At 47.7% G+C, this 22,279-nt stretch overlaps 2 protein-coding genes across 3 annotated transcripts in view; one reads left to right on the top strand and one right to left on the bottom strand.

Annotated features, from left to right (window-relative positions):
• Positions 1–7,675: 7,675 nt before the first annotated feature.
• ZNHIT1 (zinc finger HIT-type containing 1) lies at positions 7,676–14,722 on the bottom strand. 2 transcript variants are annotated; one of them, XM_083581543.1, is made up of 5 exons: positions 14,502–14,722; positions 12,355–12,525; positions 10,619–10,698; positions 9,096–9,265; positions 7,676–7,911 (listed from the first exon to the last, which is right to left on the bottom strand). In XM_083581543.1, exons 1-5 carry the CDS (start codon positions 14,521–14,523, stop codon positions 7,890–7,892), a joined length of 465 nt encoding a protein of 154 aa, XP_083437669.1. In that variant the 5' UTR covers positions 14,524–14,722; the 3' UTR covers positions 7,676–7,889. The 2 variants fall into 2 exon arrangements, with proteins under 2 accessions (XP_083437669.1, XP_083437668.1); XM_083581542.1 differs by having other exon boundaries at positions 10,580–10,698; positions 14,502–14,653.
• Positions 14,723–16,311: 1,589 nt separating this feature from the next.
• PLOD3 (procollagen-lysine,2-oxoglutarate 5-dioxygenase 3) overlaps positions 16,312–22,279 on the top strand; it is a 34,872-nt gene continuing 28,904 nt past the window's right edge. The window contains exon 1 of the mRNA XM_083581425.1: positions 16,312–16,733. Within this exon, the coding sequence (XP_083437551.1) occupies positions 16,625–16,733 (109 nt within the window). The 5' untranslated portion in view covers positions 16,312–16,624. The remainder of the gene's footprint in view (positions 16,734–22,279) is intronic.

Raw genomic sequence — 22,279 nt, 5'->3', positions numbered from 1 at the left:
AAGACCCTGATGTTGGGAAAGATGGAGGGCACAAGGAGAAGGGGACGACAGGACGAGATGGTTGGATGGTGTTCTCGAAGCTACCAGCATGAGTTTGACCAAACTGCGGGAGGCAGTGAAAGACAGGAGTGCCTGGCGTGCTCTGGTCCAGGGGGCCACGAAGAGTCGGACACGACTAAACGACTAAACAACAACAACGGCCTCTTGTCATTAAAAAAACAAACAGGCAGATTTTACTATCTAGAATCATAGAACTGCAGAGCTAGATGGGTCTAAAGGGTCATTTAGTCCAATCCCATGCAATGCAGGAATCACAGCTAAAGACAATCTAGGAAGCTGCCTTGAATCTCAAGCAGAGTCTCAAGCAAAGTGAGAAAGATCTCTCCCATCCCCTGTCACCTAAGGCAGCTGCGTTGGGCTGAACCTGGGACCTTCTTCCTGCAAATCAAGAGGGCTACCCTCACTGAGTTTTCGTCACCTTCCCCGTTGCTTCCCCAGGCATCCCCACCCTCAATTCTGCAGCACCTGGGTAATGTGTGGCACACACAGAGCATTGCTGTCCTTCACAAAGTGGTCCAGGATGGCCTTCCAATTGCTGTCAATGCAGTCAAAGGAGGCTCACTCACTGGGCAGCTGCCTGCAAATGTCTTCTCCCAAGAAGACATCTGTCAGAGCTGCCCAAGGTCCCAGCTCACAAAGGACCAACGCTGCTTCGTTGTTAAGTACAAAAGTCTTTATTGAAGTTCAGTTTCACTTCCAGAGCCGCAGCGCGCAGCTCTACGTCTCAACTGTCAGACCGCTGATGCTCCGTCTGAGTCTCCTCCCCCCAGACACCAATTTAAGACTCTAGCCTTACTCCACCTCTTCCTCTGTTCCTTCCGCCTCTGGTTCCGCCTGGCCGTTGGGGTCTCGCCCTTTCTAGACTCTTCTGACGCTGAGTCCCCTGAGCATTCCCCCTCCCTCCGGCGGGCTTTAGGAGCTGGTTCCCCATCCGGGTCTCCTGCTGTTCCCCGCGCCTGTACATTTGAACTTGGTGCGCACGCCCAGCCGGTAACTTTCCTCCTGACCGTTTCACTGCTGCTGCTGTCACTGCTTCCCCCTCTGGGGGGGCTAGCTGCAACTGACCTCCCCTCCGTTGGAGGTGTGGTCAGCCCTGACTCACTCTCTCTCCCCGCTGGAGGAGACGCTGGCCCTGACACATGTGACTCTTCCCCCCCACTACGCTCTGGTGGGGAAACTGGTCCCGATCCCCCACTGCTGCTTTGGGGTTCCCCTCTGGCTCCTTGTTTCTGGTGCGTCCCCCCTGGGACCCCCCTTGCCCTGACCATCGGCGCCCCCTTCTGGGAATCTTCTGATTCGCTGGAGAAGCTCATGGAATCTCTCGGGCCACTGTCATACTCCCCTACACTGCCCTCGGATTCTTCCCCTTCGCTCTCCATTTCCTCTCTCCCCAGTGCTCCTGCTCCTGAGTCCCTGACAACATCAAACCCCTTGCAATGCAGGAATCTCAGCTAAAGCATCCATGACAGATGTCCATCTGAACTCTGCTTAAAAACCTCCAAGGAAAGAGAACCCACAACCTCCCAAGGGAGACCGTTCCACTGTCGAACGGCTCTTACTGCTGAAATAAAACAATTAAGGTCTTATATATCTAGTAAATGTTCATAAATGTACCAACCAAGCACGTACATAGATATGGGGACCACATGTCTGGAGCAGCACAGGAGGACCGCCCTGAAACCATTTTGACTCGCAAACTGACCAAATGTTTTCTCTGCAAGGAGGGAGGGGGTGGGGGAGCCTTCCCATTGTCTCAGGAATTGGGTAATCACCATCTCAAAGGAATGGCCAGACTACCAGGAAAGGCAATCAGATAACCTGGCAGACAGGAAAAACAACAACATTCAAATTTCTATTGTAGACCACCTTTTCTGTGATGTAGGTATGATGTTTGTGGGGGGTGGTCTTCTGTGATGTATGATGTATCGAGGGGTGGTCTTGAGCTCCAGGGGAGGGAATTTAAAATGTCTATATAAGGGCAGGCACACCTTGGTTCTGGGTCCTCCTGCTTTCCTGTGTGTGAGGGGAGCACCTTCTTGCAACAGTTCAATAAAGATCAGGCTTACTAGCTGCTTTGCTTCTCAGTATTCTCTGGTTGGCCTCTGTTATTTCCTCTTACCGATGGAGAACCTACAACGGACTCTATAAGGGCTCTTGGGTCCCCCATAAGGGAATAAGGGCCGATTTTGTTTATTACACTGTCATAAAGTTCTTCCTTATGTTTGGTCAGAATCTCCTTTCTTGCAAGTTGAAGCTGCCTCAGCCCAGTAGCTTAGTGTCAGGGAACTGCCATCGGAGCCAAGAGTGGAGGTAAGGCTCCCCAACGATGCAGGAGAAGGGACCAGCAGGGAGAGAGAGAACACTTCCTTTGGGGAAGGAAATCGGCGTGACACCAGGAAGAAAGGGGAGCAGGGAAGGACTTCGGAGACATGGCTCCAAGACTCTTCCACAGAGACCAGTGGGGAGAGCCCAGGACCTCCGCTGGCCACGCCCACTCTGCGCAGAAGACTTCCACGCAGGGAGGCTAGGTGGAGACTTGGCGTCAAGCAGCTTTTATGTTGGAAGAAGTTCAGGAAACACCCACTGACGGATTCTGCCAGTGACTGACACAGCCACGGAGAAAGGGCTGTCCAGCCAGGGAAAGGTTTAGCCAGACAACGTTGCCTAGAGCAGCAGCCCCCTTACGCACGAGCAACCCCAATTCCCTTTACACTTAGTAATGTTAAAAACATGATGCATAAGTCTATGGCTCTATGATAAGGTTACCAGACGTCCCTGTTTCCCAGGAACAGTCCCTGGATTTACAAATCAGTCCCTTGACAAAATCCATCCCCTTCAACTGAAGTTGAAAAGTGTCCCTGGATTCACTGGAAAAAATCTGGTAACCTTACTCTACGACAGTTACACAAATGTGTACTTACTGTTTAGTAAAGTTTGTAGAGGCTTTGAAGCTACTCAGAATCAAATGATAAAGTCAGCTATGAAGCATTACAGGTGTTCAGATCACTGTCTATCATTCTAGTGTGTGTTTTGAGAACAAGTGAGAATTCTTGTACATCACTATGAATCACAATAATATTTCACTTTGACTTTTTGTGAAAATAGCAATGAGTAAGCGATATGAAAGTGGTGCTAGTAAACGAAAGCGACAAAAAGAACAGAAGGAGAAACAGTGGTACCTTGATTTACGAACTTAATCTGTTCCTGAAGTCCATTCTTAAACCAAAGCGTTCTTAAACTAAGGTTCCACTGTACTCAAAATCTTTAAATGGCTTTACACAGCAGGCAGAAACAGCCCTCAGATACAGAACAATTGCATTTACAAGCAAAAGAAAATCAAATAGACTATACTTAGCAGCCATACAGACTGAAGAAAAAAGCAATTTATATATAGAATGCAGCCTCCCAAAATTTTCAAGGAGCACTGTTGTCAGTAACTACCACTACAAGTACAAAATCCTCTGGAGAAATTGACAATGACGGCAGAACCCACAGGCAAATATTAACACAAGGCGTGAAGGAACATGCCACGAGATACCCTAGTTACATCAAAAGAAGCAGTTCAAGCTCATTACCACCTTAATGAATGGGAAAAAACAGCAAACGATCTCTGCGAAAACTCTAGCATCGTAGTCACAAAAATACTAATTGTTCGTGCTACTAGTTATTTCAGACACGAGAGTGACGTAGGTTTTTGGACCACATTGAATAATAAGGAAATGTCATGGGGTTCATGGGGTCACAGAGAGTCAAACACAACTAAGGCAACTAAACAACAACAAATGAAAACATTTTGTCACTAAACAATGGTAACTGTCTTGGATTGCTTGAATCAGTTGCCAAATTTGATCCCTTCCTGTGTGCTCACATAAATCAGTATGGTGGTAAAGGCTCTGGTCAACCATCATACTTTTCCAAAAGCATATGTGAAGAGGTTATTCAGTTGATGAGAAGCAGTACTGAGATTATTTTAGTTTAGCAGTTGATGCAACCCGATGTTTACCACGTTGATCAACTTACTATCGTTGTTAGATATGCTTCTCCCTCGTGATGGATTACCAGCTAAATACTTTCTGAGTCTTTTTGAACTGCCGTGAAAGTATGGCTGAGCTTGTAGCAGGAGACCCCCTGATACTACTACAGTGAATTTGAAATAGATTTCAGACAATCCTATGATAATGCAGCCAATGTACCTGGAAGGTATAATGGTATTAGACAAAAAAAAATATGGAAAGGAACAAGTTTGCAAAATTTATTCCATGCACTGAACATTCTCTATATCTAGTTGAATGAACCACAGCTGACTTGGGCCTGGATGCAGTGAATTTTTTTTTTTTTATTTTTTTTGCCACAATAAATGTGCTTTCTTTGTTTGTTTTTTGTTTTGCAGCTTCTTCAAAAAGGGCAGTGCTAAAAGTTATTGCCTCTTGAGTTAAAAAATCCTAAACATTTAGCAGTCACAATAAAATTATGCCAAAGCACTTGGTCGTATTTCCCGTGATGAAACTGAAAATGGAAATGACAGGCTGATAATCTTCTGCAGGAAAACTGAATCATCCGAATTCATTTTCACGCTTCACCTTTGGACACCTTTACTAGAACATTTGCATAAAGTTAGCAAGGCATTCAAAATTTGCAAATTTCATCGAGGATGTATGCAGAGCTCACTATTGTGGTTCGTATCAAACACTCGGACAGAGGAAAGCAAAATTCCCTGTACAATGGGGCAGGGGGGACGACCTCCAGCCCACAGCTCAAACATGGTCCACCAAGACATTTTTGGGAAGCCACACCCACCTGCCCCACACCTGACATCATACAGTTGTGGGGCAGGAGGGTAAAAGTCCTGGCTGTTCCTTAGATACAGCTCTGGTCCACCTTCAAACCAAACACACCACTCGTTTCTCTTTCAAAACTTGGAAGCTTGAAAGAGAAACACGAGAGTGGGTCCTGGGTGGTCCTGGGTGGAGAATTTGAAGCCTCTTTAAATCAAGCTTTGAAGGAAAAGGGACAGGCTGTTTTGAAGACCTTTGTAAAGGTCCCTGGGCAGGGAACAGACACCAAGTCTCTAACCTCCTAGAAACCACAAGGAAAATCAAAAGTTAGAACGTACTTTAAAGGTCAGCGGATTGGCAGCTTGCGGTGGGCAATCTCAAGTGAAGGTTGTTGAAGCCCATTTGTTCATCAAAATCCAGCATTAGATTATTAAGGGCTAGTTTCTCCTCCCCGCCCCTCTTCTGCACAGACCACGTATTCAGAACCCAAAGTGAAGCCACCCAAATTCAGACTTATCTCCTTATTCAGATTTTGGATGTGTCAGGTTAATCATTTACAAATGAAACCGAATGATGCCTCCACTTCCTAACGACATTTCGCTTCACCATGCTCATCCATTGGACAAGACTGGAAGGGCAATTTAAGCTCCACCCCTAAATAGTGTTATTATGTGCCCTGGGTACAGCAGTACAAAGGAATAACACACTATTAACAGCCATCCCAAAATGGCTCAGTCCAGCTTCCTGTTCTCACACTGGCCAACCAGATGACTGTGGGAAGATTGCAAGCAGAACACTCTCCTCCTGAGGTTTCCAACAGAGGCAGCTGGTTCTGGGGTGGCTCAAGGACTAAATGGCCGCCATGACAAGCATGGGGCTGTCCCAACATGTTGTCGCAGGAAACGCCCCCCCCCCAATCATTCAGTTTGTACAAACTTCACACACACACACACTCACACACTACATACGCTACACTTCTGTTATAAATTCATAGAAAATCAACCATGCATTAGATCTGCACTGTTCCACTTTTTTTTACTCCATGAAGGAAGGACTACAAAATGGGGAAGGTTTGATACAGGCCAGCCATAATCCCTTGAGCATACCACCACATACACAGGAGGCCCTGCCCAGTTGCTATGCCAGCCCTGATGGTCCTAGACAGAAGACCATCAAGATCACAAAGAACTTGCATATGGGAGTGAATTCAGCACAGACAGGAACAAAGGACAATGATCAGCTCTTCCCTCTGGGGGCAGGAAACTGCAAGCTCCCCTTTGTCACCTGGAAAGTATTCATGGGGAGGGGGGAAAGGAGGAACCAGCCAGGTGACAGGACACTCAGGTTACCACCACAATTCCTCCCTCAACCCCTCCTTTTTGTGATGTAGTTGTGATGTAGTCTTAGGGGTGTAGTTTGGGGGATTAGTAACTAATAAAAGTTGGGGTCTTCTTTTGTTCTGGGCTTCCATTTTGCTTCATCTTGTTGTGGGTGGGAGTCCTGTCGCGACAGTATTCAATAAAGGCCAAGCCTACAGGCTGCTGTTTTGCTCCAAGTTCTCCTGGTTGGTGTCTTTGTTATTGTCCAAGGGAGCCCTCGGATTTTTCCATTAACAATGTCACCGGCCCAACGCACATGCAGGCCACACTCTGGACCTTGTTTTCTCGACTGGCCTCTTCCTTGAGAAGTCCAGAGGGTGGCAGCACAAGAACAGGGCCTTCTCTGCAGTGGCTCCCCGTCTGTGGAATGCTCTCCCCAGGGAAGTTTGCCTGGCACCTTCATTACACACCATTAGGTAGCAGGCAAAAACGTTCCTTTTTACCGAGGCCTTTGGCTGACCTAATCAACATCCTATATCCTTTAAAAGGTGGCTCTTTTGGGGCAGGGTGTTATTGGATTATTGTTTTTATTTTGATTTTATACATTGTGATTTTTTTTGTGAACTGCCCTGAGACCTCTGGGTATAGTAAAGGACCCCTGACCATTAGGTCCAGTCGTGGCCGACTCTGGGGTTGCAGCGCTCATCTCGCTTGATTGGCCAAGGGAGCCGGCGTACAGCTTCCGGGTCATGTGGCCAGCATGACTAAGCTGCTTCTGGCGAACCAGAGCAGCGCACGGAAATGCCATTTACCTTCCCGCCAGAGCGGTACCTATTTATCTACTTGCACTTTGACATGCTTTCGAACTGCTAGGTTGGCAGAAGTAGGGACCGAACAACGGGAGCTCACCCCGTCATGGGGATTCGAACCGCCGACCTTCTGATTGGCAAGTCCTAGGCTCAGTGGTTTAACCCACAGCGCCATCCGCGTCCCTGGGTATAGAGCAGTATATAAATTCAATAAATGAATGAAATGAATGAATTGCCTCCAGCAGTGGTGGTAGAACACAACTATTGCGCTTAGTAGCCACCGATCGCCTTACTGAAGTTGTTTAATCATTTTTTAAAGCCTTCCAAATTTGTGGCCATTGATACTGCTTGGGGGAGGGGCTTTCGTGGTAGTTTAATTATGAACGGTGTGGAAAAAGCACTTTCTTTTGTCTGTCACGAATCTTTCCAACATTTGGCTTCGCTGTCGCAATCACTGGCTGTACACCCATTGAATGTAATGTGTGAACAGTTCTCTGGCTACGAGCAGAACCAGACAAAGCTGCAGCACGTCTGTTGATGATTTTTAAATATGCTTCATAGACCGAGACCCATTACCCAGCATTTCATATGTTGTGAGCCACCTTGTTGTGTTTTGTGAAAGAGCGGATTGGAAATTTCCAAGTACAAATATATAAATCTGCCAGACAAATAGTCCCAGGCGACTCAAAAGAAGCGATCCAAGCCCCAAGGCTACAGCACAGATACTTTTTAATTACTCAAAATGCTAGTGACAGATGATGGCGCAAGGCAAAGCGGCCTTCCTCTCCGTCTCTGAGAAACCTGGTTTCCTGTCCTTCAGCCTCAAAGCGAGGAAGAGCTCCAGGCCCAACCCATCCAAAGGCAACAGGTACGCCGCACAAATGCTCCTTCCACAGGCAGCACAGGGAAGTTCCTTAGAACACACCTCAGACGGTCCACTTCAGACACCTTCAGGTAAGAGAGAGAGAGAGAGAGAGAGAGAGCAGGAGTTTCAGAAGAAAGCCTAACAAGGCATTTTCAGTTCTCTTTGATGGATGTTTATTGCTATAATGGTCTTTTATTAATCTCTTTGTGAGAGTCACCTGAAAAGCTGTATAAAACCCACTTAATTCTTAAAAAAAAACACACCACAACTACAGGCATAGGCAAATTCGGCCCTCCAGATGTTTTGCGACTACAACTCCCCTCATCCCTGACCACTGGTCCTGTTAGCTAGGGATGATGGGAGTTGTAGTCCCAAAACATCTGGAGGACCAAGTTTGCCAATGCCTGAAGTAGGGGCTCTGCACCTACTCACCAACTTTGCATCCTGCCCCCATTAACTTCTGTCACTGTTTAAACCACGGGTAGGCAAACTAAGGCCTGGGGGCCGGATCCAGCCCAATCGCCTTCTTAATCCGGCCTGCGGATGGTCCGGGAATTAGCATGTTTTTACATGAGTAGAATGTGTGCTTTTATTTAAAATGCATCTCTGGGTTATTTGTGGGGCATAGGAATTCGTTCATTCTCCACCCCAAAAGAATATAGCCCGACCCCCCCACAAGGTCTGAGGGACAGTGGACCGACCCCCTGCTGAAAAAGTTTGCTGACCCCTGGTTTAAACCATCACTTTCCCCCTCTTCATGTTCCTCCTGTCTTGCTCCCATGTCATGGCTGCTGCAGTTGTGCAACCTGCCTTTACTTGCGCTCCCCTGCCCCACTATGCAAAACCAGGATTGTGGGGAGGCACTGCAAATCCTCCAATGGGGAATGAGTGACAACATCCTTACATTTTCATTGTAAAGAGAGAAATGTTCAGGCTCTGAGTACTACAGAACGAAATTCCTACGTTTCTATTAAATACTGTAGAGAGAAAATGGCAGGCTACGAATACCGCTAAACAACCAATCCGGTGCACACCAGATGTTGCTGGACTACAACTCCCATCATCCTTTGCCACTGGCCAGGGGCTGATGGGAGTCAGAGGCCAACAGCACCCATAGAGCACTCCATTTGCTACTTGCTGTCCTAACAGTTCTGTGTTATTATTCTTTTAAAATCCCCTTGGTAGTTGCGGTTTTGGGTCAGGAAACGGAACAGCAGCCCATGCTGGTGGCGACCAGGGCGAGCTGCTGTTTGCAAACCTGTCTCACCGAGTTTCCTGGTGCGTCCCCAGACACTTGACACAGCAGTACCGGGTTCCGCACGATACACATGTGTAGTTCGACGGGAAGCCGCAAACAGTGCAGAAGTGGCGCTGGGGCAGGTTGGAAGGGGGCGCACACGCTGTCAGGTAGTTGGGTCCTTCGCTCACGTTCAGGTTCTGTTGGGGAGTCCAGAGGGGAGAAAAGGATATGAACTCAAGCCTCACGCCATGCATTATATAGGGAAGAATCAAACCATCTGATGCACATGGAAGAGGGCTCTCTGAAGGAGCGCTGGGAGTGCAGCTTCAAAGTGGGGCCAGTGGGGCGTAAGGGCTGGACTAAGACCTGGGTTCAAATCCTCCACTCAGCCATGGAGCTCACTGGGCAACCTTGGGCCAGTCGCTCGCTCTCAGCCTAGCCTACCTCACAGGGTTGTCGCGGGGATTAAACAGGTGTGACACTTTGAGCTCCTTGGAGAAGGAAGCGCGAAGCAAATGCCCTAACAGCTTACAGAAAAGAGGCTCATCGCCTACCGACACTGAGGTGCCAGGTGATTGACTGGCGAGCAGCCCTGCCTCCCTGTCCAATTTGGCCTGTGAAGGGTAGGGCAAATATTGATCTGGCCTGCATAATAACGGACACACCTGTCCCAGGAAATGCTTCCTTGAAGTATAGAGTGATACTGTTCAAAGTTCTGCCTGTGCAATCGCTTTCCCCCTCAGTCAACAGTCTATGCCCATGGAGCTGGCTCAGTCCTCACTGGCCTGCGGCTGGTTTTGGGGGGGGGTGACATATTTTCAGTTTTTATTTGGGGTGTGTGGAAAGGTGCCCAATCCAAGCTAACGGCAAAAACTTAATTCGTCCGCTTAGTTCTATAGAAGGTTATCCTTTCCATCTCTGGGAGGAGTGGTCCCCTCCTTGCTACATCCCTCTAGGCCCGTGGCAGCCAAAATGGTTCCCGTCCAGATTCTGTTGGGACTACAGCTCCCATCATCCCTGACCGCTGCTCACAACATCTGGGGCTGATGGGAGTTGTAGTCCAAAACACTCTGGAGAGCCCCACATTCATTGCCCCCTGCTCTTGGCCTAAGAACAGGAACGTTTGGAGCTTGCCTGGAAACTTTAGCAAGTCTCCACTTTTAATCTCAACCCTGCAATAAACCTGACCCCCCCCCAATTCAATCCGCAACATTTATTACAAGCCTATCGCTCTTGTAAGGATCATTTACGGAGTTATGGCCAGTGAGCTTTCTGACTAAATTGTCTCCACACACAGCACAGCCTCCAGGCCGCAAATCCAACGACATGCAGATGTTTCGCGCAAAACTAACAAAGCACTTTTATGCTTGCAATGGCTTGGCTACAATGTCTGCAATTGTTCAAACATTTATATTTAAACAGCGCTGTTAAATCCATGGTGGGGTAGGAAATAAGACCATAAGGAAGGAGTACATAAGCGAAGCAACTGTTAAAGAATATTTATGCCTCACCCACGTCCCACAAAGGGGAGAGGGAGGGCCTAGAGGCACCTGTTCTTCCAGCAAGGCTTGGAAGTTCTTGCGGAAACGCAGCTTGAAATGGTCTCCCCGCGTTTTCTTCTTCTTCTTCCCTGTAAAAACAAAACCCAGGGAATGCAAAGTATGATTTTATCTGGATTCGATAGTATTCCTTGCTGCTGACCGCTCTGCGGTGCTTCCATGCTCTTCTTATTCATGCTGTTGTTACGATCTCCCTTCAATAATAATTTCTCTGCTCTGCATCCATTTTTTTCTTTTTCAAATTGAGGGCCATATGATGTCAAACAGGCAAGCCCCTGTTGGTTTCTGCATCTCTCAAACAGTTGCATTGTTATATCCAATAAAATAAAATAATTAAAACGTAGGGGGAGAAATGTTACTATCTACACTCCCAGTGCCAATAATAATCCATTATTTTCAGGGATTGTGAATGAAATGACCCACATTAGCATTTTGAAATTTTTAAAAAGTTTTAGCTACTGTCTATAATAAATTTTAGGGACACGGGTGGCACTGTGGGTTAAACCACAGAGCCTAGGACTTGCTGATCAGAAGGTCGGTGGTTCGAATCCCCGCGACGGGGTGAGCTCCTGTTGCTCGGTCCCTGCTCCTGCCAACCTAGCAGTTCGAAAGCACGTCAAAGTGCAAGCAGATAAATAGGTACCGCTCCGGCGGGAAGGTAAACGGCGTTTCCGTGCGCTGCTCTGGTTCTCCAGAAGCAGCTTAGTCATGCTGGCTCCCTCAGCCAATAAAGCGAGATGAGCGCCGCAACCCCAGAGTCGGTCACAACTGGACCTAATGGTCAGGGGTCCCTTTACCTTTATAATAAATTTTACTGAGGAAAAATATATATAAATTTATTATTTGTACAGTGTGATGGAACAGTGATAGGTATATCTATATCTGGGGTGTTCCGTTAGTGCAGTGACAGGAATACCTGTGGGGGTTTTTTGAGATGCGGTTGGACTCCAAATCCCATCAGCCCCAACCAGCATGGCCAACAGTCAAGAATGATGGGAGTTGGAGTCCAGCAATTTCTAAAGAGCTACAGGCCTCCCACCCCTGAGCTAACACATCCATCATGGTGGAACCATATCAGTGGGGCTTCTGCCAAATCCTAAAGCCCCTCAGCTAGTGGATCTTGAGTGCAGGATTGCACCTTTGTCTCCCACCGTTTCCCATTTTCTTGATACCATCTCTGCTCAACTCCATCCAGCTTGGCCAACCCTCAAGGGTGAATTTGTGACCTTCCCACAAAGGAGGAATGGCTTTTAAAAGTAATGGACTACGTGGAAAAGGCAAAGCTGACAGCAAGATTAAGAGATCGAAATGATGAACTGTTTACAGAAGAATGGAGGCCTTTTTTTTTTTTAAACTAATTGAAAAAGTACTGTAGTGAAATGAAATCATGGGCAGGTTTTGAGATAGGAGCAGCGGAAGGAAAATGATAAAGTAATTGTATTAGAGGGATTTATATAACAGATAAGAGTCCGATATATAATGCAGTAGAAAAGAGTTTGAACGAAAACACTGTAGAGGTAGGGATGGGAAGACAAAGTATGAAACAATGTAACTATTAGTTTTGAAGTGAGTATGTAAAAATTCGGAAACTCAATAAAAAATTATATTACAAAAATAGAGAGGAATTTGTGACCCACCTCCAGCAGCGAAGTGGTGCAAGTTAACAGAGTGAGAGCCAAGGAAGACGGCAGAAGTCAACAGATGCAACCCAACAAACAAACCCTCACCTGTTTCAGCGTCGTCGTCAAACTGGGGCAAGCGCTTCACAAGCTGGGGCATGTTGGCGTGAGGGTCATCCTGGAAGTTGTCATTCTCAAGGGCCTCCAACTGGCGGTTCAGGCGCCGCTGCCGGGTGGCCCGGTCTAAGATGCGCCTCTGGCTGGGGTCCTGAGACCGTGCTGAGAGAGAAAAAGAGAGAGAGCTGTGTCTGATGCCAGTAATGGTTAAGAGCGGTGGACTCGTAATCTGGGGAACTGGGTTCGCGTCTCCGCTCCTCCACATGCAGCTGCTGGGTGACCTTGGGCCAGCCACACTTCTCTGAAGTCTCTCAGCCCCACTCACCTCACAGAGTGTTTGTTGTGGGGGAGGAAGGGAAAGGAGAATGTTAGCCGCTTGAGACTCCTTCGGGTAGTGATAAAGCGGGATATCAAATCCATCCAATCCAAGCAACCCACAGTCTGCCAGGGGAGACACCCCTTGGGCCTTCCGCTATGCCCCTGAACATCTGAATTGCCTCCGCTGAAGCTCAGGTGGCCTTGTGCTCAGGATAGCTTGGTGGCAAGGACTGCCTTAAATCAGCTTCAGCTGGTGTGCCAGCTATGCCCCCTAAATGGACAGGGATAGCCTAACTACTGTTGTCTATGCTCTGGTGCTTTCATTCATCAGTTAAAACCACTGAAAGGTGAGAGCAGACTAGTCTCTCCCCAAAACAAAGGAGCAGAATAGTGCCTGCACACCTGGCCTCGTATCTGACGTTCTACAAATGTTGGAAATTTTTACTCTTTTTTTGGAAAAAGAAAGCTGGGAATCTGGAGATTATCTTTCATTTGGGGTGGGGGAGGAAATGCCTCATTGTCCCCCACCATCACAAAGCACCCTAGAGGTCTAACAGACACATTAGCCCCATGGTGACCGCACTACCACATACATTTAGCTCAAGATTATGTTCTACTAACGCACCATCCTGTGGCAGGAGCAAGTAGGTGCTATGCCAGAGCATAGGAGGAATTTGTATTGCATTTTTGTATTTGATTTTTATCTGCAATTTTTTGGTTGTTCACAAGAATATTTTGTTTTTCTGTTTAAGCATACTGCCCTAAATGTGAATCATTATTGCATTGGATTTTCATCTGTAATGTTTTAATTCAGTGTTTTGAAAGGTTCTGCTCTTATGTTTTAAGGTGGCTAAGATTTATTTGTTTAGAAAAATAAAACGGTATAAAAAATTATTACAAAGAATAAATCCTCTCCTACAGATTCAGTTTTTAAGAGGCAGCCTGGTGCCAGCTTCTTCCAAATAAGAAACACTGTCCCTTCATTTCCAGATTGTTGAGAGAGGCTGACATTCATCAGTGGCAAGCCAAAAGGCACTCTGTTCAAGCTCAGATACCCTCCTATGTGGTAAGCTCACGTACTTCCATCATGCCTGACCCCTGGAGTTCAGCAACTTCTGAAGAGCACCCCCAATGGCTACCCCTGAAAGGGATACTGTGTTTGTAGCAGGAATTGGGAACGCCCCCAAATGCTGCTGGACTCCAACTCCCATCAGCCCCAGCCAGCATGACCAATGGTCAGGCACGGTGGGAGCTGGAGTCGTGCAACATCTGGAAGGCCACAGATTCCACACCAAGGTCCTTTCTCATTACCAGGTGCTAAACTAGCATCAGCATAAGTTCCAGGTTTCCCCAGTAAATGCTAGTTCAAAATTAAGCCCGGGTCACATCAAAAACTTCTAGGACCCACCTCGCTTCTGCGACTGCAAATTGTTTCAAATATTGTGTTTTAATGGCAGCAGCCCACACTGGGACCTTCCAGCGAAGGGCAGATAAATGTTTAGGGCTATGAGGAACACAATGAAACCTCAGCAAGAGCGTTCTTCTGAACATGTGCAGAGTCCCTGCGGAATAAACTCTCCACCAACGACAGTGATGATAATAGTTCGGCAGGTGGGAAGCCGGATTATAGCATTATTTTGGGGTTCCCAGAATATCCTTTGTTTTGCAAAGGGCTGCTCCTGATCACAGCACAGCACAATGCAAAACATGCATTCCTTGTTTCCCATTATTTTCTTGGCAACTGCTATTTAAATCGGAGAACACCGATCCCCCTTCGCGCCCAGCAGCCCCGCCGCCCTCCCATTCCCACTGCGAAGTACCTGAGATTTTCTTCTCCACCATCCTGCGAGCAAGCAAAGAGGCACAACCTCCCGCAGACACTCCTTCTTGACACTTCCGGTATCGAACAGCACTAGCTTCCCAACGCTGGTTCTCTTAACGCAGCGTAGATAGGGCTTTTCAACCATAGAGAGCGGGAAAAAGATAGAGGGGGGTCCGCATCCCGGTCAGGCAAGAGCTTTCGCTTTAATACCGGAAGTTTAGGCTGTATCTCCCCGGGCGGTGGAACCGCTCGCAAGCCGCCATGTTACCAGGGGCAAATCGCGCTTCCGCCTGTGCTCCCAACTCACATTCCTTGGGGAAGCGACTTCGCGGGGTCCTAAACTCCGCCGCTGTTTGGCGCAAAGCCTTTCTAATGGCTTGTTTGTGTGAGAAGGGAGAGGCAGTGATTTATGGCTGGTGGCGATTGGGAGGGAAGGCAAAGGGAGCCCAAGGCAAAGGAATGTCATCTCCTCTTCCAATGTTTAGGGCTATGATGAGCATCATGAAACCTCAACAGGAGCGTTCTTCTGAACATGTGCAGAGTGCAGGCGGAATAAACCCTCCAACAAGCACAATGAAATGTAGGAGTAGGGGATAGAAAAAGTTGGGAGATAACAATTGGCAGGTTGAAGGGCAGTACTGAGCTTCGAAACACTTTATTTGAGCCCGGGGATGTAGCTCAGTGGTAGAGCGCATGCTTTGCATGTATGAGGTCCTGGGTTCGATCCCCAGCATCTCCACCTTTTACTCCTTGCTCTGCCGCCAAGTTGACACGCAGACAGTGCTGTAGGTTATCTACTTAGGGCTATCCCTGTCTGTTGAAGCCTGAGAGGGCAAATGAACGTCAGGCACGAAAGAATTCACGGAGCTGTTTACAGTTACGTGTGTCCCACTGCCCACGTCTTCAAAGGCAGTACAGTACAGTGGTTAGAGTGTCAGACCAGGGAGACCAGGGTTCAAGTCCCCACTCAGCCACGAAGCTCACTAGGTGACTTTGCCCTCAAAGATTGCTGGGCGCTGTCCTTTGTTGCTGATGAAATCAAACTTTGAAAACGAAGTAGAGGAAACATTTGTCAAAGTATAGATAAAAATCGGCAGTTTTAAAACAAATTAACAGAAACAAAATTACACGCCTGGGTAGGCTGCTGCTGGCCTGAGCAAAATGAAGTTTTGATGAGGCAGGGAAAGCAATACAAGGCATGTGAAATTAATGTTTCGAATTCTAGTGCTAAACAGACACGCGATATGTATTCAGTTATAAAAATATTTATAGACCACTATTTCACTCTTTTAAAAAAACTTTTAAAAACGTGTGTGTGTGTGACATCAATTACATTTGCAGAAAGATGTATCATTAACTGCCTGCATAACCCTGGCTTTTAGCAGGTGTATGAAAGTGGCTAAGGCTGCCGTGGAACCATCTGGGCTCCCATCATTTTGAAGCACGCGAAGTGTGCATGGGGAGAGGGCTTTAATACCTTTAAAATCAACAGCACCCCCTGCTCTGGGCAGCCCACCCTTCCTCCCTGGAGGATCCCTTTCAGATCTCCCACCCACCCCGCGCGCAGGTTTATTTTCTTGGCAACGTGGCATTGGAGGAAGCGCAGGTCTCCCCCCTCCTTCCTCCCCTTTCCAAACACTTTTCCCGACCAGATTTTCTACTACTTTCTCTCGCCGTCCCGAACTTTCCAGACTCCTGATTGGCCCGCAGAGGAGGGAGCCCCCGCGTCCCGATTGGCCGCCCCTTACCCGAGCTGCCGCGCGATTGGATGGCGGCCACTCTCTTTTTTTCCCATGGGCTCCCATTGATGAAAATGACCAGGAAAGAGACGCGAAGGTTCTCGCGGGGCTATATACTGATTTTTTTTCTGGTTTTGTGGGTGGGCGCAGCGGGAATATCGGGGTCCCGCCGCCTCATTCCGCCCAAGGAAAGTGGAGGGGGGAGAAATGGGAAGAGGGTTTCCGATCTCCCCTTCCTCCTCCCCCTTCTTTTTCCCAGCTGCGGGGCTGCTGCGGGGAGGAGCCTGACGTCGGTCCGGCCCCGCCGATCGCGAGAGCTGAAAAAGCAGCAGCCCGAGCGGGCCCCGCAGTCTCTCGCCTCGGTTCCCGGGTCGCCTCCACCATGAAGCGGCAGAGATGCGTCTTTCTCAGCGCCGCCGCCGCGATCCTAGCCACTCTGCTGATGGGCGCAGCCGCGACCAGCGACGAAGATCAAGAGGCCGTCGATCCAGGTACGAGACAAGATCGGGGTGGGGTGGGGGGGTTGTCAGGATCGGTAGCAGAATGACCTTTCCAGGGATCCAGTGTTTCCACGCCGGAATGAGGCAGAGGTTGCAATGGGGGGTGGGTGCAAAAACGGGGATGGGGGTGTCATACATATATGCGCACGAGGAGGGAGAGAGGCTTATTGGCAAATACATGTAGGGGAAAAAGAGGATCGACCCGGGAATTGCAAGCTGCGCGCCAGCGCCTTGCACAATTGCTGGCCTTTCTCTTCGCTTTCTGGGAGAAGCTGGAGGGGCTAGAATAATCACAAATAATATTTTTTTATTTATACCCCGCCCTTCCCGGTTCAGAAAACCGGACTCAGGGCGGCTAACAACAAATTTAAAACACTTTAATTGCAATACAACATAGAAGCAGCATAAAATACAGTATAAAAGCATGAATAACAATAAAATTCAAAGTTCAAAAATCAATTTGGGGAAAATCCATCCAATAAGCGTTAGTCACCAGGGCTAGCTGGCTGAATTAGTCCTACTTGGGCCAGCGAGGAGGCCAGGAGAGAATTAGCTGTGGGGTCTCTGAGCGGGTAAGCAGCCAAGGAGGTTGTGGACTCCCAACACCCATCAGTGGGCCTGGGATGATGAGAGAGGTCGTTCCCAACATCTGGAGTGAGTGCATCGCTTTCGGGTCAGAAAGCAAGATGTTTGCAGAGACGGGAAATGTGTAGCCCAGGCATAGGCAAACTCGGCTCTCCAGATGTTTTGAGACTACAACTCCCATCATCCCTGGCCACTGGTCCTGTTAGCTAGGGATGATGGGAGTTGTAGTCCCAAAACATCTGGAGAGCTGAGTTTGCCGATGCCTGGTGTAGCCCTACAGATAGTGTTGGGCTCCAGACTCCCATCAGCCCCCAGGCAGTGTGAATGGGTGGTTGAGGATTGTGGGAGTTGTAGTTCAGTGACATTCTTGGCTGCAAATAACCATTTGTACATCCCATTCCTTGTGATTGACCAAGTGAGCCAAGCAGAGGGGGAACAGAGGGAAATCAGAAAGGTGTGTGTGTGTTTATATAGAGAGCTCTTGACATAGTCCATGTGATAGCGGAAGAAGTGAAATATTACCAGGGCCATCTTTACAAAATGTGCGTGCAGACACACACATGGCACTAATATTATGCACTGATGTGTTTTGGTGTAACGGGGGAGCAGAGAGGAAAGGTTGTTACACGGGTCAGATGAGAAGCAATAATGGCCACCAACTTGGATGATTTCAAGAGAGGAATGGACAGCTAGGAATAAGGTGATCAGTGGCTGTGCCCTACTTCAGCTCAAGAAGCCTGGCACAGAACAGTCTTAAAAATACTTGTTTTTCTTCTGCCAGAGGAGCAGCAGCAGCCCCGCTGTTCATCGGCTTCTTATGCATAGGATTTCTCTCTAAGTGTTTGTCTTTTGCAACAGATCCCAGTTCGTAGATCTCAGAGTTCTGGTACAAAACAAAGTAGATCCCACCAACCTGCAGCCCACAACCCCTGGTGCAGGTTCCCTTTTTTGCCAAGTCTTTTTCTTATTTTTGCCAAGATCTGACAAGCGCTTTGAAGCTAATCAAAGAATGTATTGTTGAGAGAGTTTAGTGCTTTGTCCAGGTGGTGTCTTGGCCTGTCTTGGTTCATTCTCCCTTTGTGAGCCTTCTTTTCCAGAGGATGCTGACCTACATAATCTCGCCATGGTTGGGTTGTGGGAGGTTTGGGTTGATACCCCACACTGCTTCAGTATCCATTAATCCTCTGACACGCTAGTGTGGCTCTTCCGCAGCATTGTACCCTCTAGCCTTCGGACCGAAAAACAGTTCCTCCTGCTGCTCTTCCTCTTGGTTTGAGGAAGCGTCTTTTACTGCCTTTTGCTTGTGATGTGAAAGTTGCAGACTTGGCGACTTAACAGAATTTGCAAAATTGCAACTTAACTGCTGCCCAGAAATATTTCATGGTTGCTTTGCTGCTGCTGCTGTTCTTGATTATGGTAATATTGGAGCAGTAGTAGTCATAGCTTACTGTTCTGGATCACACCGAGGTTCATCTAAGTCCAGCATTCTTAGCGTAGCTAACTAGATGTTTCTGTGTGTCCTCTAGGAAGTCCATCAGGGCGGGACTTCAGGGCTGAATTTCGAGGGCTCTTCACCAGAATGAGGACCCCCAAATCCAGCAGGGCTGACTTACCGCATTTTGAACTGAAAACAGGCATTGGCATCTAAAGAGCTCCCTCCCACCCATAAGGCCATAAAGTCCAGAGTTTAAAATGACCTAACCGCATTGCTGAATTTACAAAGGTGGCAATTCTCTTGCTCCTGGCTTGTGTGACTCATTGTGGTCTGGCCTGCCTTGGTTCCCCTGTGGCTGAAATACTTGCCATTTATATTTTATTTTATTTTATATTTCATTTCATTTTATTTCATTTCGTTTCGTTTTATTTTATTTTATTTTTACCCTGGCCAAGACCGGGCTCAGGGCAGCTAACATCAGATATAAAAACAATTGATTAAAATACAACTTTAAAAGCAAAATTAAAATACTACTTAAAATGCAGCCTCATTTCAGTGGAAGCCCAGATCAAAAACTGTTTTGGGGGGGGGGGGGAGAAAACGTCAAATCTTCACCAAGGCCAACTATCCAGACTGGTCCTACGTGGGCCAGAAAAGCCAGGGAAGTCCCCAAATAGGGGTTCCATCACAGAAGGAAAAGGAAAGAGGAAGAGGGGATCAGGCTGGTTCCAAGCCAAAGACGAGACGGAACAACTCTGTCTTACAGGCCCTGAGGAAAGAAATCAAATCCCACAGAGCCCTGGTCTCATGAGGCAGAGCGTTCCACCAGGCCGGAGCCAGTGTTGAAAAGGCCCTGGCCCTGGTTGAGGCTAATCTGACTTCCTTAGGGCCCGGGACCTCTAGGGTGTTGCTATTTATGGACCTTAAGGTCCTCCGTGGGGCATACAGGGAGAGGCGGTCCCATAGATACCTGTCTTTATAGTTCCTTCGAACTTCTGAAGTCGAGAGCTGGCAACTGCTAAAGTGGGAATGGGGAAGTCAGTGGCCCACCAGATATGGCAGGACTCCAACTCCCATCATCTTCAGCCATTGGCTGTGCTGACTGGGGCTGATGGGAGGTGGAGTCCAAGGAGATGTAGAGGGTTGGTTCCCCATCCCTACTCTAAAGCAAAGTGAGCTCTTGGAAGTAATGCACTGGGATGCCCTTTGAGCCCACCTCACACGTAACCTATTTTTAGGGTTGTGTGTTTTAAGCATGCACTTGAAAACGCAAGGCACAAGCAACAAAACTGGGGGCACAAAAGAAACGTACCAGCTTCTTGGCATCATTCTAGGAGTTTCAGCATTTTATCGTTTAGCGGCTTTTTAGCTGGTGATTACCGTATTTTTCGCCCTATAGGACGCACCGTCCCATAAGGCGCACCTAGTTTTTTGGGGGGGAAATAAAGGGGGGAAAATTATTTTTCCCCCCCCCCAGGCGCGGGGCTGTGGCGGGGGAGGCCCGAGTTTCCCCCGGCCCCAGCCCCCAAACAGGCAGCTCTCTGCAAGCCGTGGGAGCCCAGCGCTGGCTCCCGCTGCTTGCGGAGAGGTCCGCAAAGCCTGGGCGCGCTGATCTCAGCGCGCGCAGGCTTCGGCATTCAGGCAACTCTCCGCAAGCAGCGGGAGCGCTCCCGCTGCTTGCGGAGAGGTCCGCGAAGCCTGGAGAGCGAGAGGGGTCGTTGCGCACCGACCCCTCTTGCTCTCCAGGCTTCAGCGAAAGCCTGCATTTGCCCCATAGGACACACACACATTTCCCCTTCATTTTTGGAGGGGAAAAAGTGCGTCCTATAGGGCGAAAAATACGGTAATATTGTCTGCTGGGGCTGTTGCCTCTTGAAAAGGGTTTTGTGTATAGCAAGTTTTGTGCTTGAATGCGGGTGCTCTTGCTGTTAGCAGTTTGGCTCGAGGTGTTTTATCGCCTGTGCATTTTTTATAAAAACATTTGTATTTATGACATTGCATGCCTTGTTTTATCTGTAAGTTGCCCATAGGCTTTTTACGTCTGCAACAAACAAATATATTCAATCAATAATAATTTTAAAATTATATGTCCCATATGGGGATCAAACCTGCAACCTTGGCATCATCAGTACCATGCTCTAACCAACTGAGCTATCCAGGCTATAAATATAGGGATCGTCCGGGATTTGAACCTGAGACCTCTCGTACCCTAAACAAGAATCATACCTCTAGACCAGCGGTTCTCAACCTGTGGGTCCCCAGATGTTGTTGGACTACAACTCCCATCATCCCTGAGTTCTGGCCTTGCTAGCTAAGGGTGTTGGGAGTTGTAGTTCAACATTTGGGGACCCACAGGTTGAGAAAGGCTGCTCTAGACCAACAAGCCAGCTAGAGAAGATACATTTGAAATGAATGGACTCCATTTAAAGACCCTGTGAGGCAGGTTAGGCTTACAGGCAGGGTGCTTCATGGCCGAGGGGGAATTTGAACCCTGCTCTCCGAGGTCCTGTTCCAACACACTTACCAGCCGTTCTCAACCTGGGGTCCCCAGACGTTCTTAAACTATGACTCCCATGATCCCTGACCGAAGACCATGCTGGCTATGAATAATGGGAGTTGTAGTTCAACAGCATCTAGGAGCCTGTAGATCTGTAGGCTCCTAGATGCTGTTGAACTACAGAAATATTATAAAATTAATGAACTTTGAAAAGATGTTGGTTTGAACTTTGGTGGTCTCCAGCTGTTATGATAAAGATAATGGGGATCATAATTGTTTCTGTTACTAAATTTAAAAAAAAGTTGAGTGGAAAATAAGGTGATATTTTAAAAGGAATGTTAAGAGATTAGGATTTGCTGAATTAACAAATTGAACTAGAGAACAAGAAGGGGAGGTATGAGGAAGTCAAAGAAACATGTGACTGAAAATTGTTATTGAAACTGAATTGTTTTTAATATTTTTCTTTTTCTTTTTCTTTTTGTCTTTATATAAAATTGGAAAATTTAATAAATATTCATTTAAAAAAAAACAACAGCATCTAGGAGCCTGAGGTTGAAAAAGGCTGCTCTAACCACTGTGCCACACTGGCGACCAGATTTTGGTGCCTGGACCTTTTTGTTCAATGTAGACTGTAAAGTGAGTTTCTTCTCTTGTTGTTTTCCAAACATTGTGTTTCCTGTTTGGGACGGAGATGGAGCAGCCCAGTTTGCAATTTGGCTTGGATCCTGTCCTTCATAGATCTTTCTCGGTGGCTTAGTGTTGTTTAAGGACAGCTCTCCAATGTGAGTTCCAGGGAGATGGCCTCTCTCTTTCACCCCCCAGCCAGCTCTGTCAGTAATTATTTTTACAGAAGTTGCTGGATAGAATTTCATGGGGCTGGTGACTTCCGGCTTTGCGAAATATTACTGACTGCCAAAGGAAATATACGGACCGTGGAGACAGCTGTCCGGTTTTTGAGAGGTATTGCTATGTCCATGAATGGAACACCGCCAGACTAAGACATTATCATATTTATTTGCA

Source organism: Podarcis filfolensis (genome assembly GCF_964270895.1).
Source record: "Podarcis filfolensis genome assembly, chromosome: 13".
In the NCBI taxonomy this organism is placed as follows: Eukaryota; Metazoa; Chordata; class Lepidosauria; order Squamata; family Lacertidae; genus Podarcis; species Podarcis filfolensis.
This window is presented reverse-complemented; position numbering and strand designations above follow the sequence as displayed.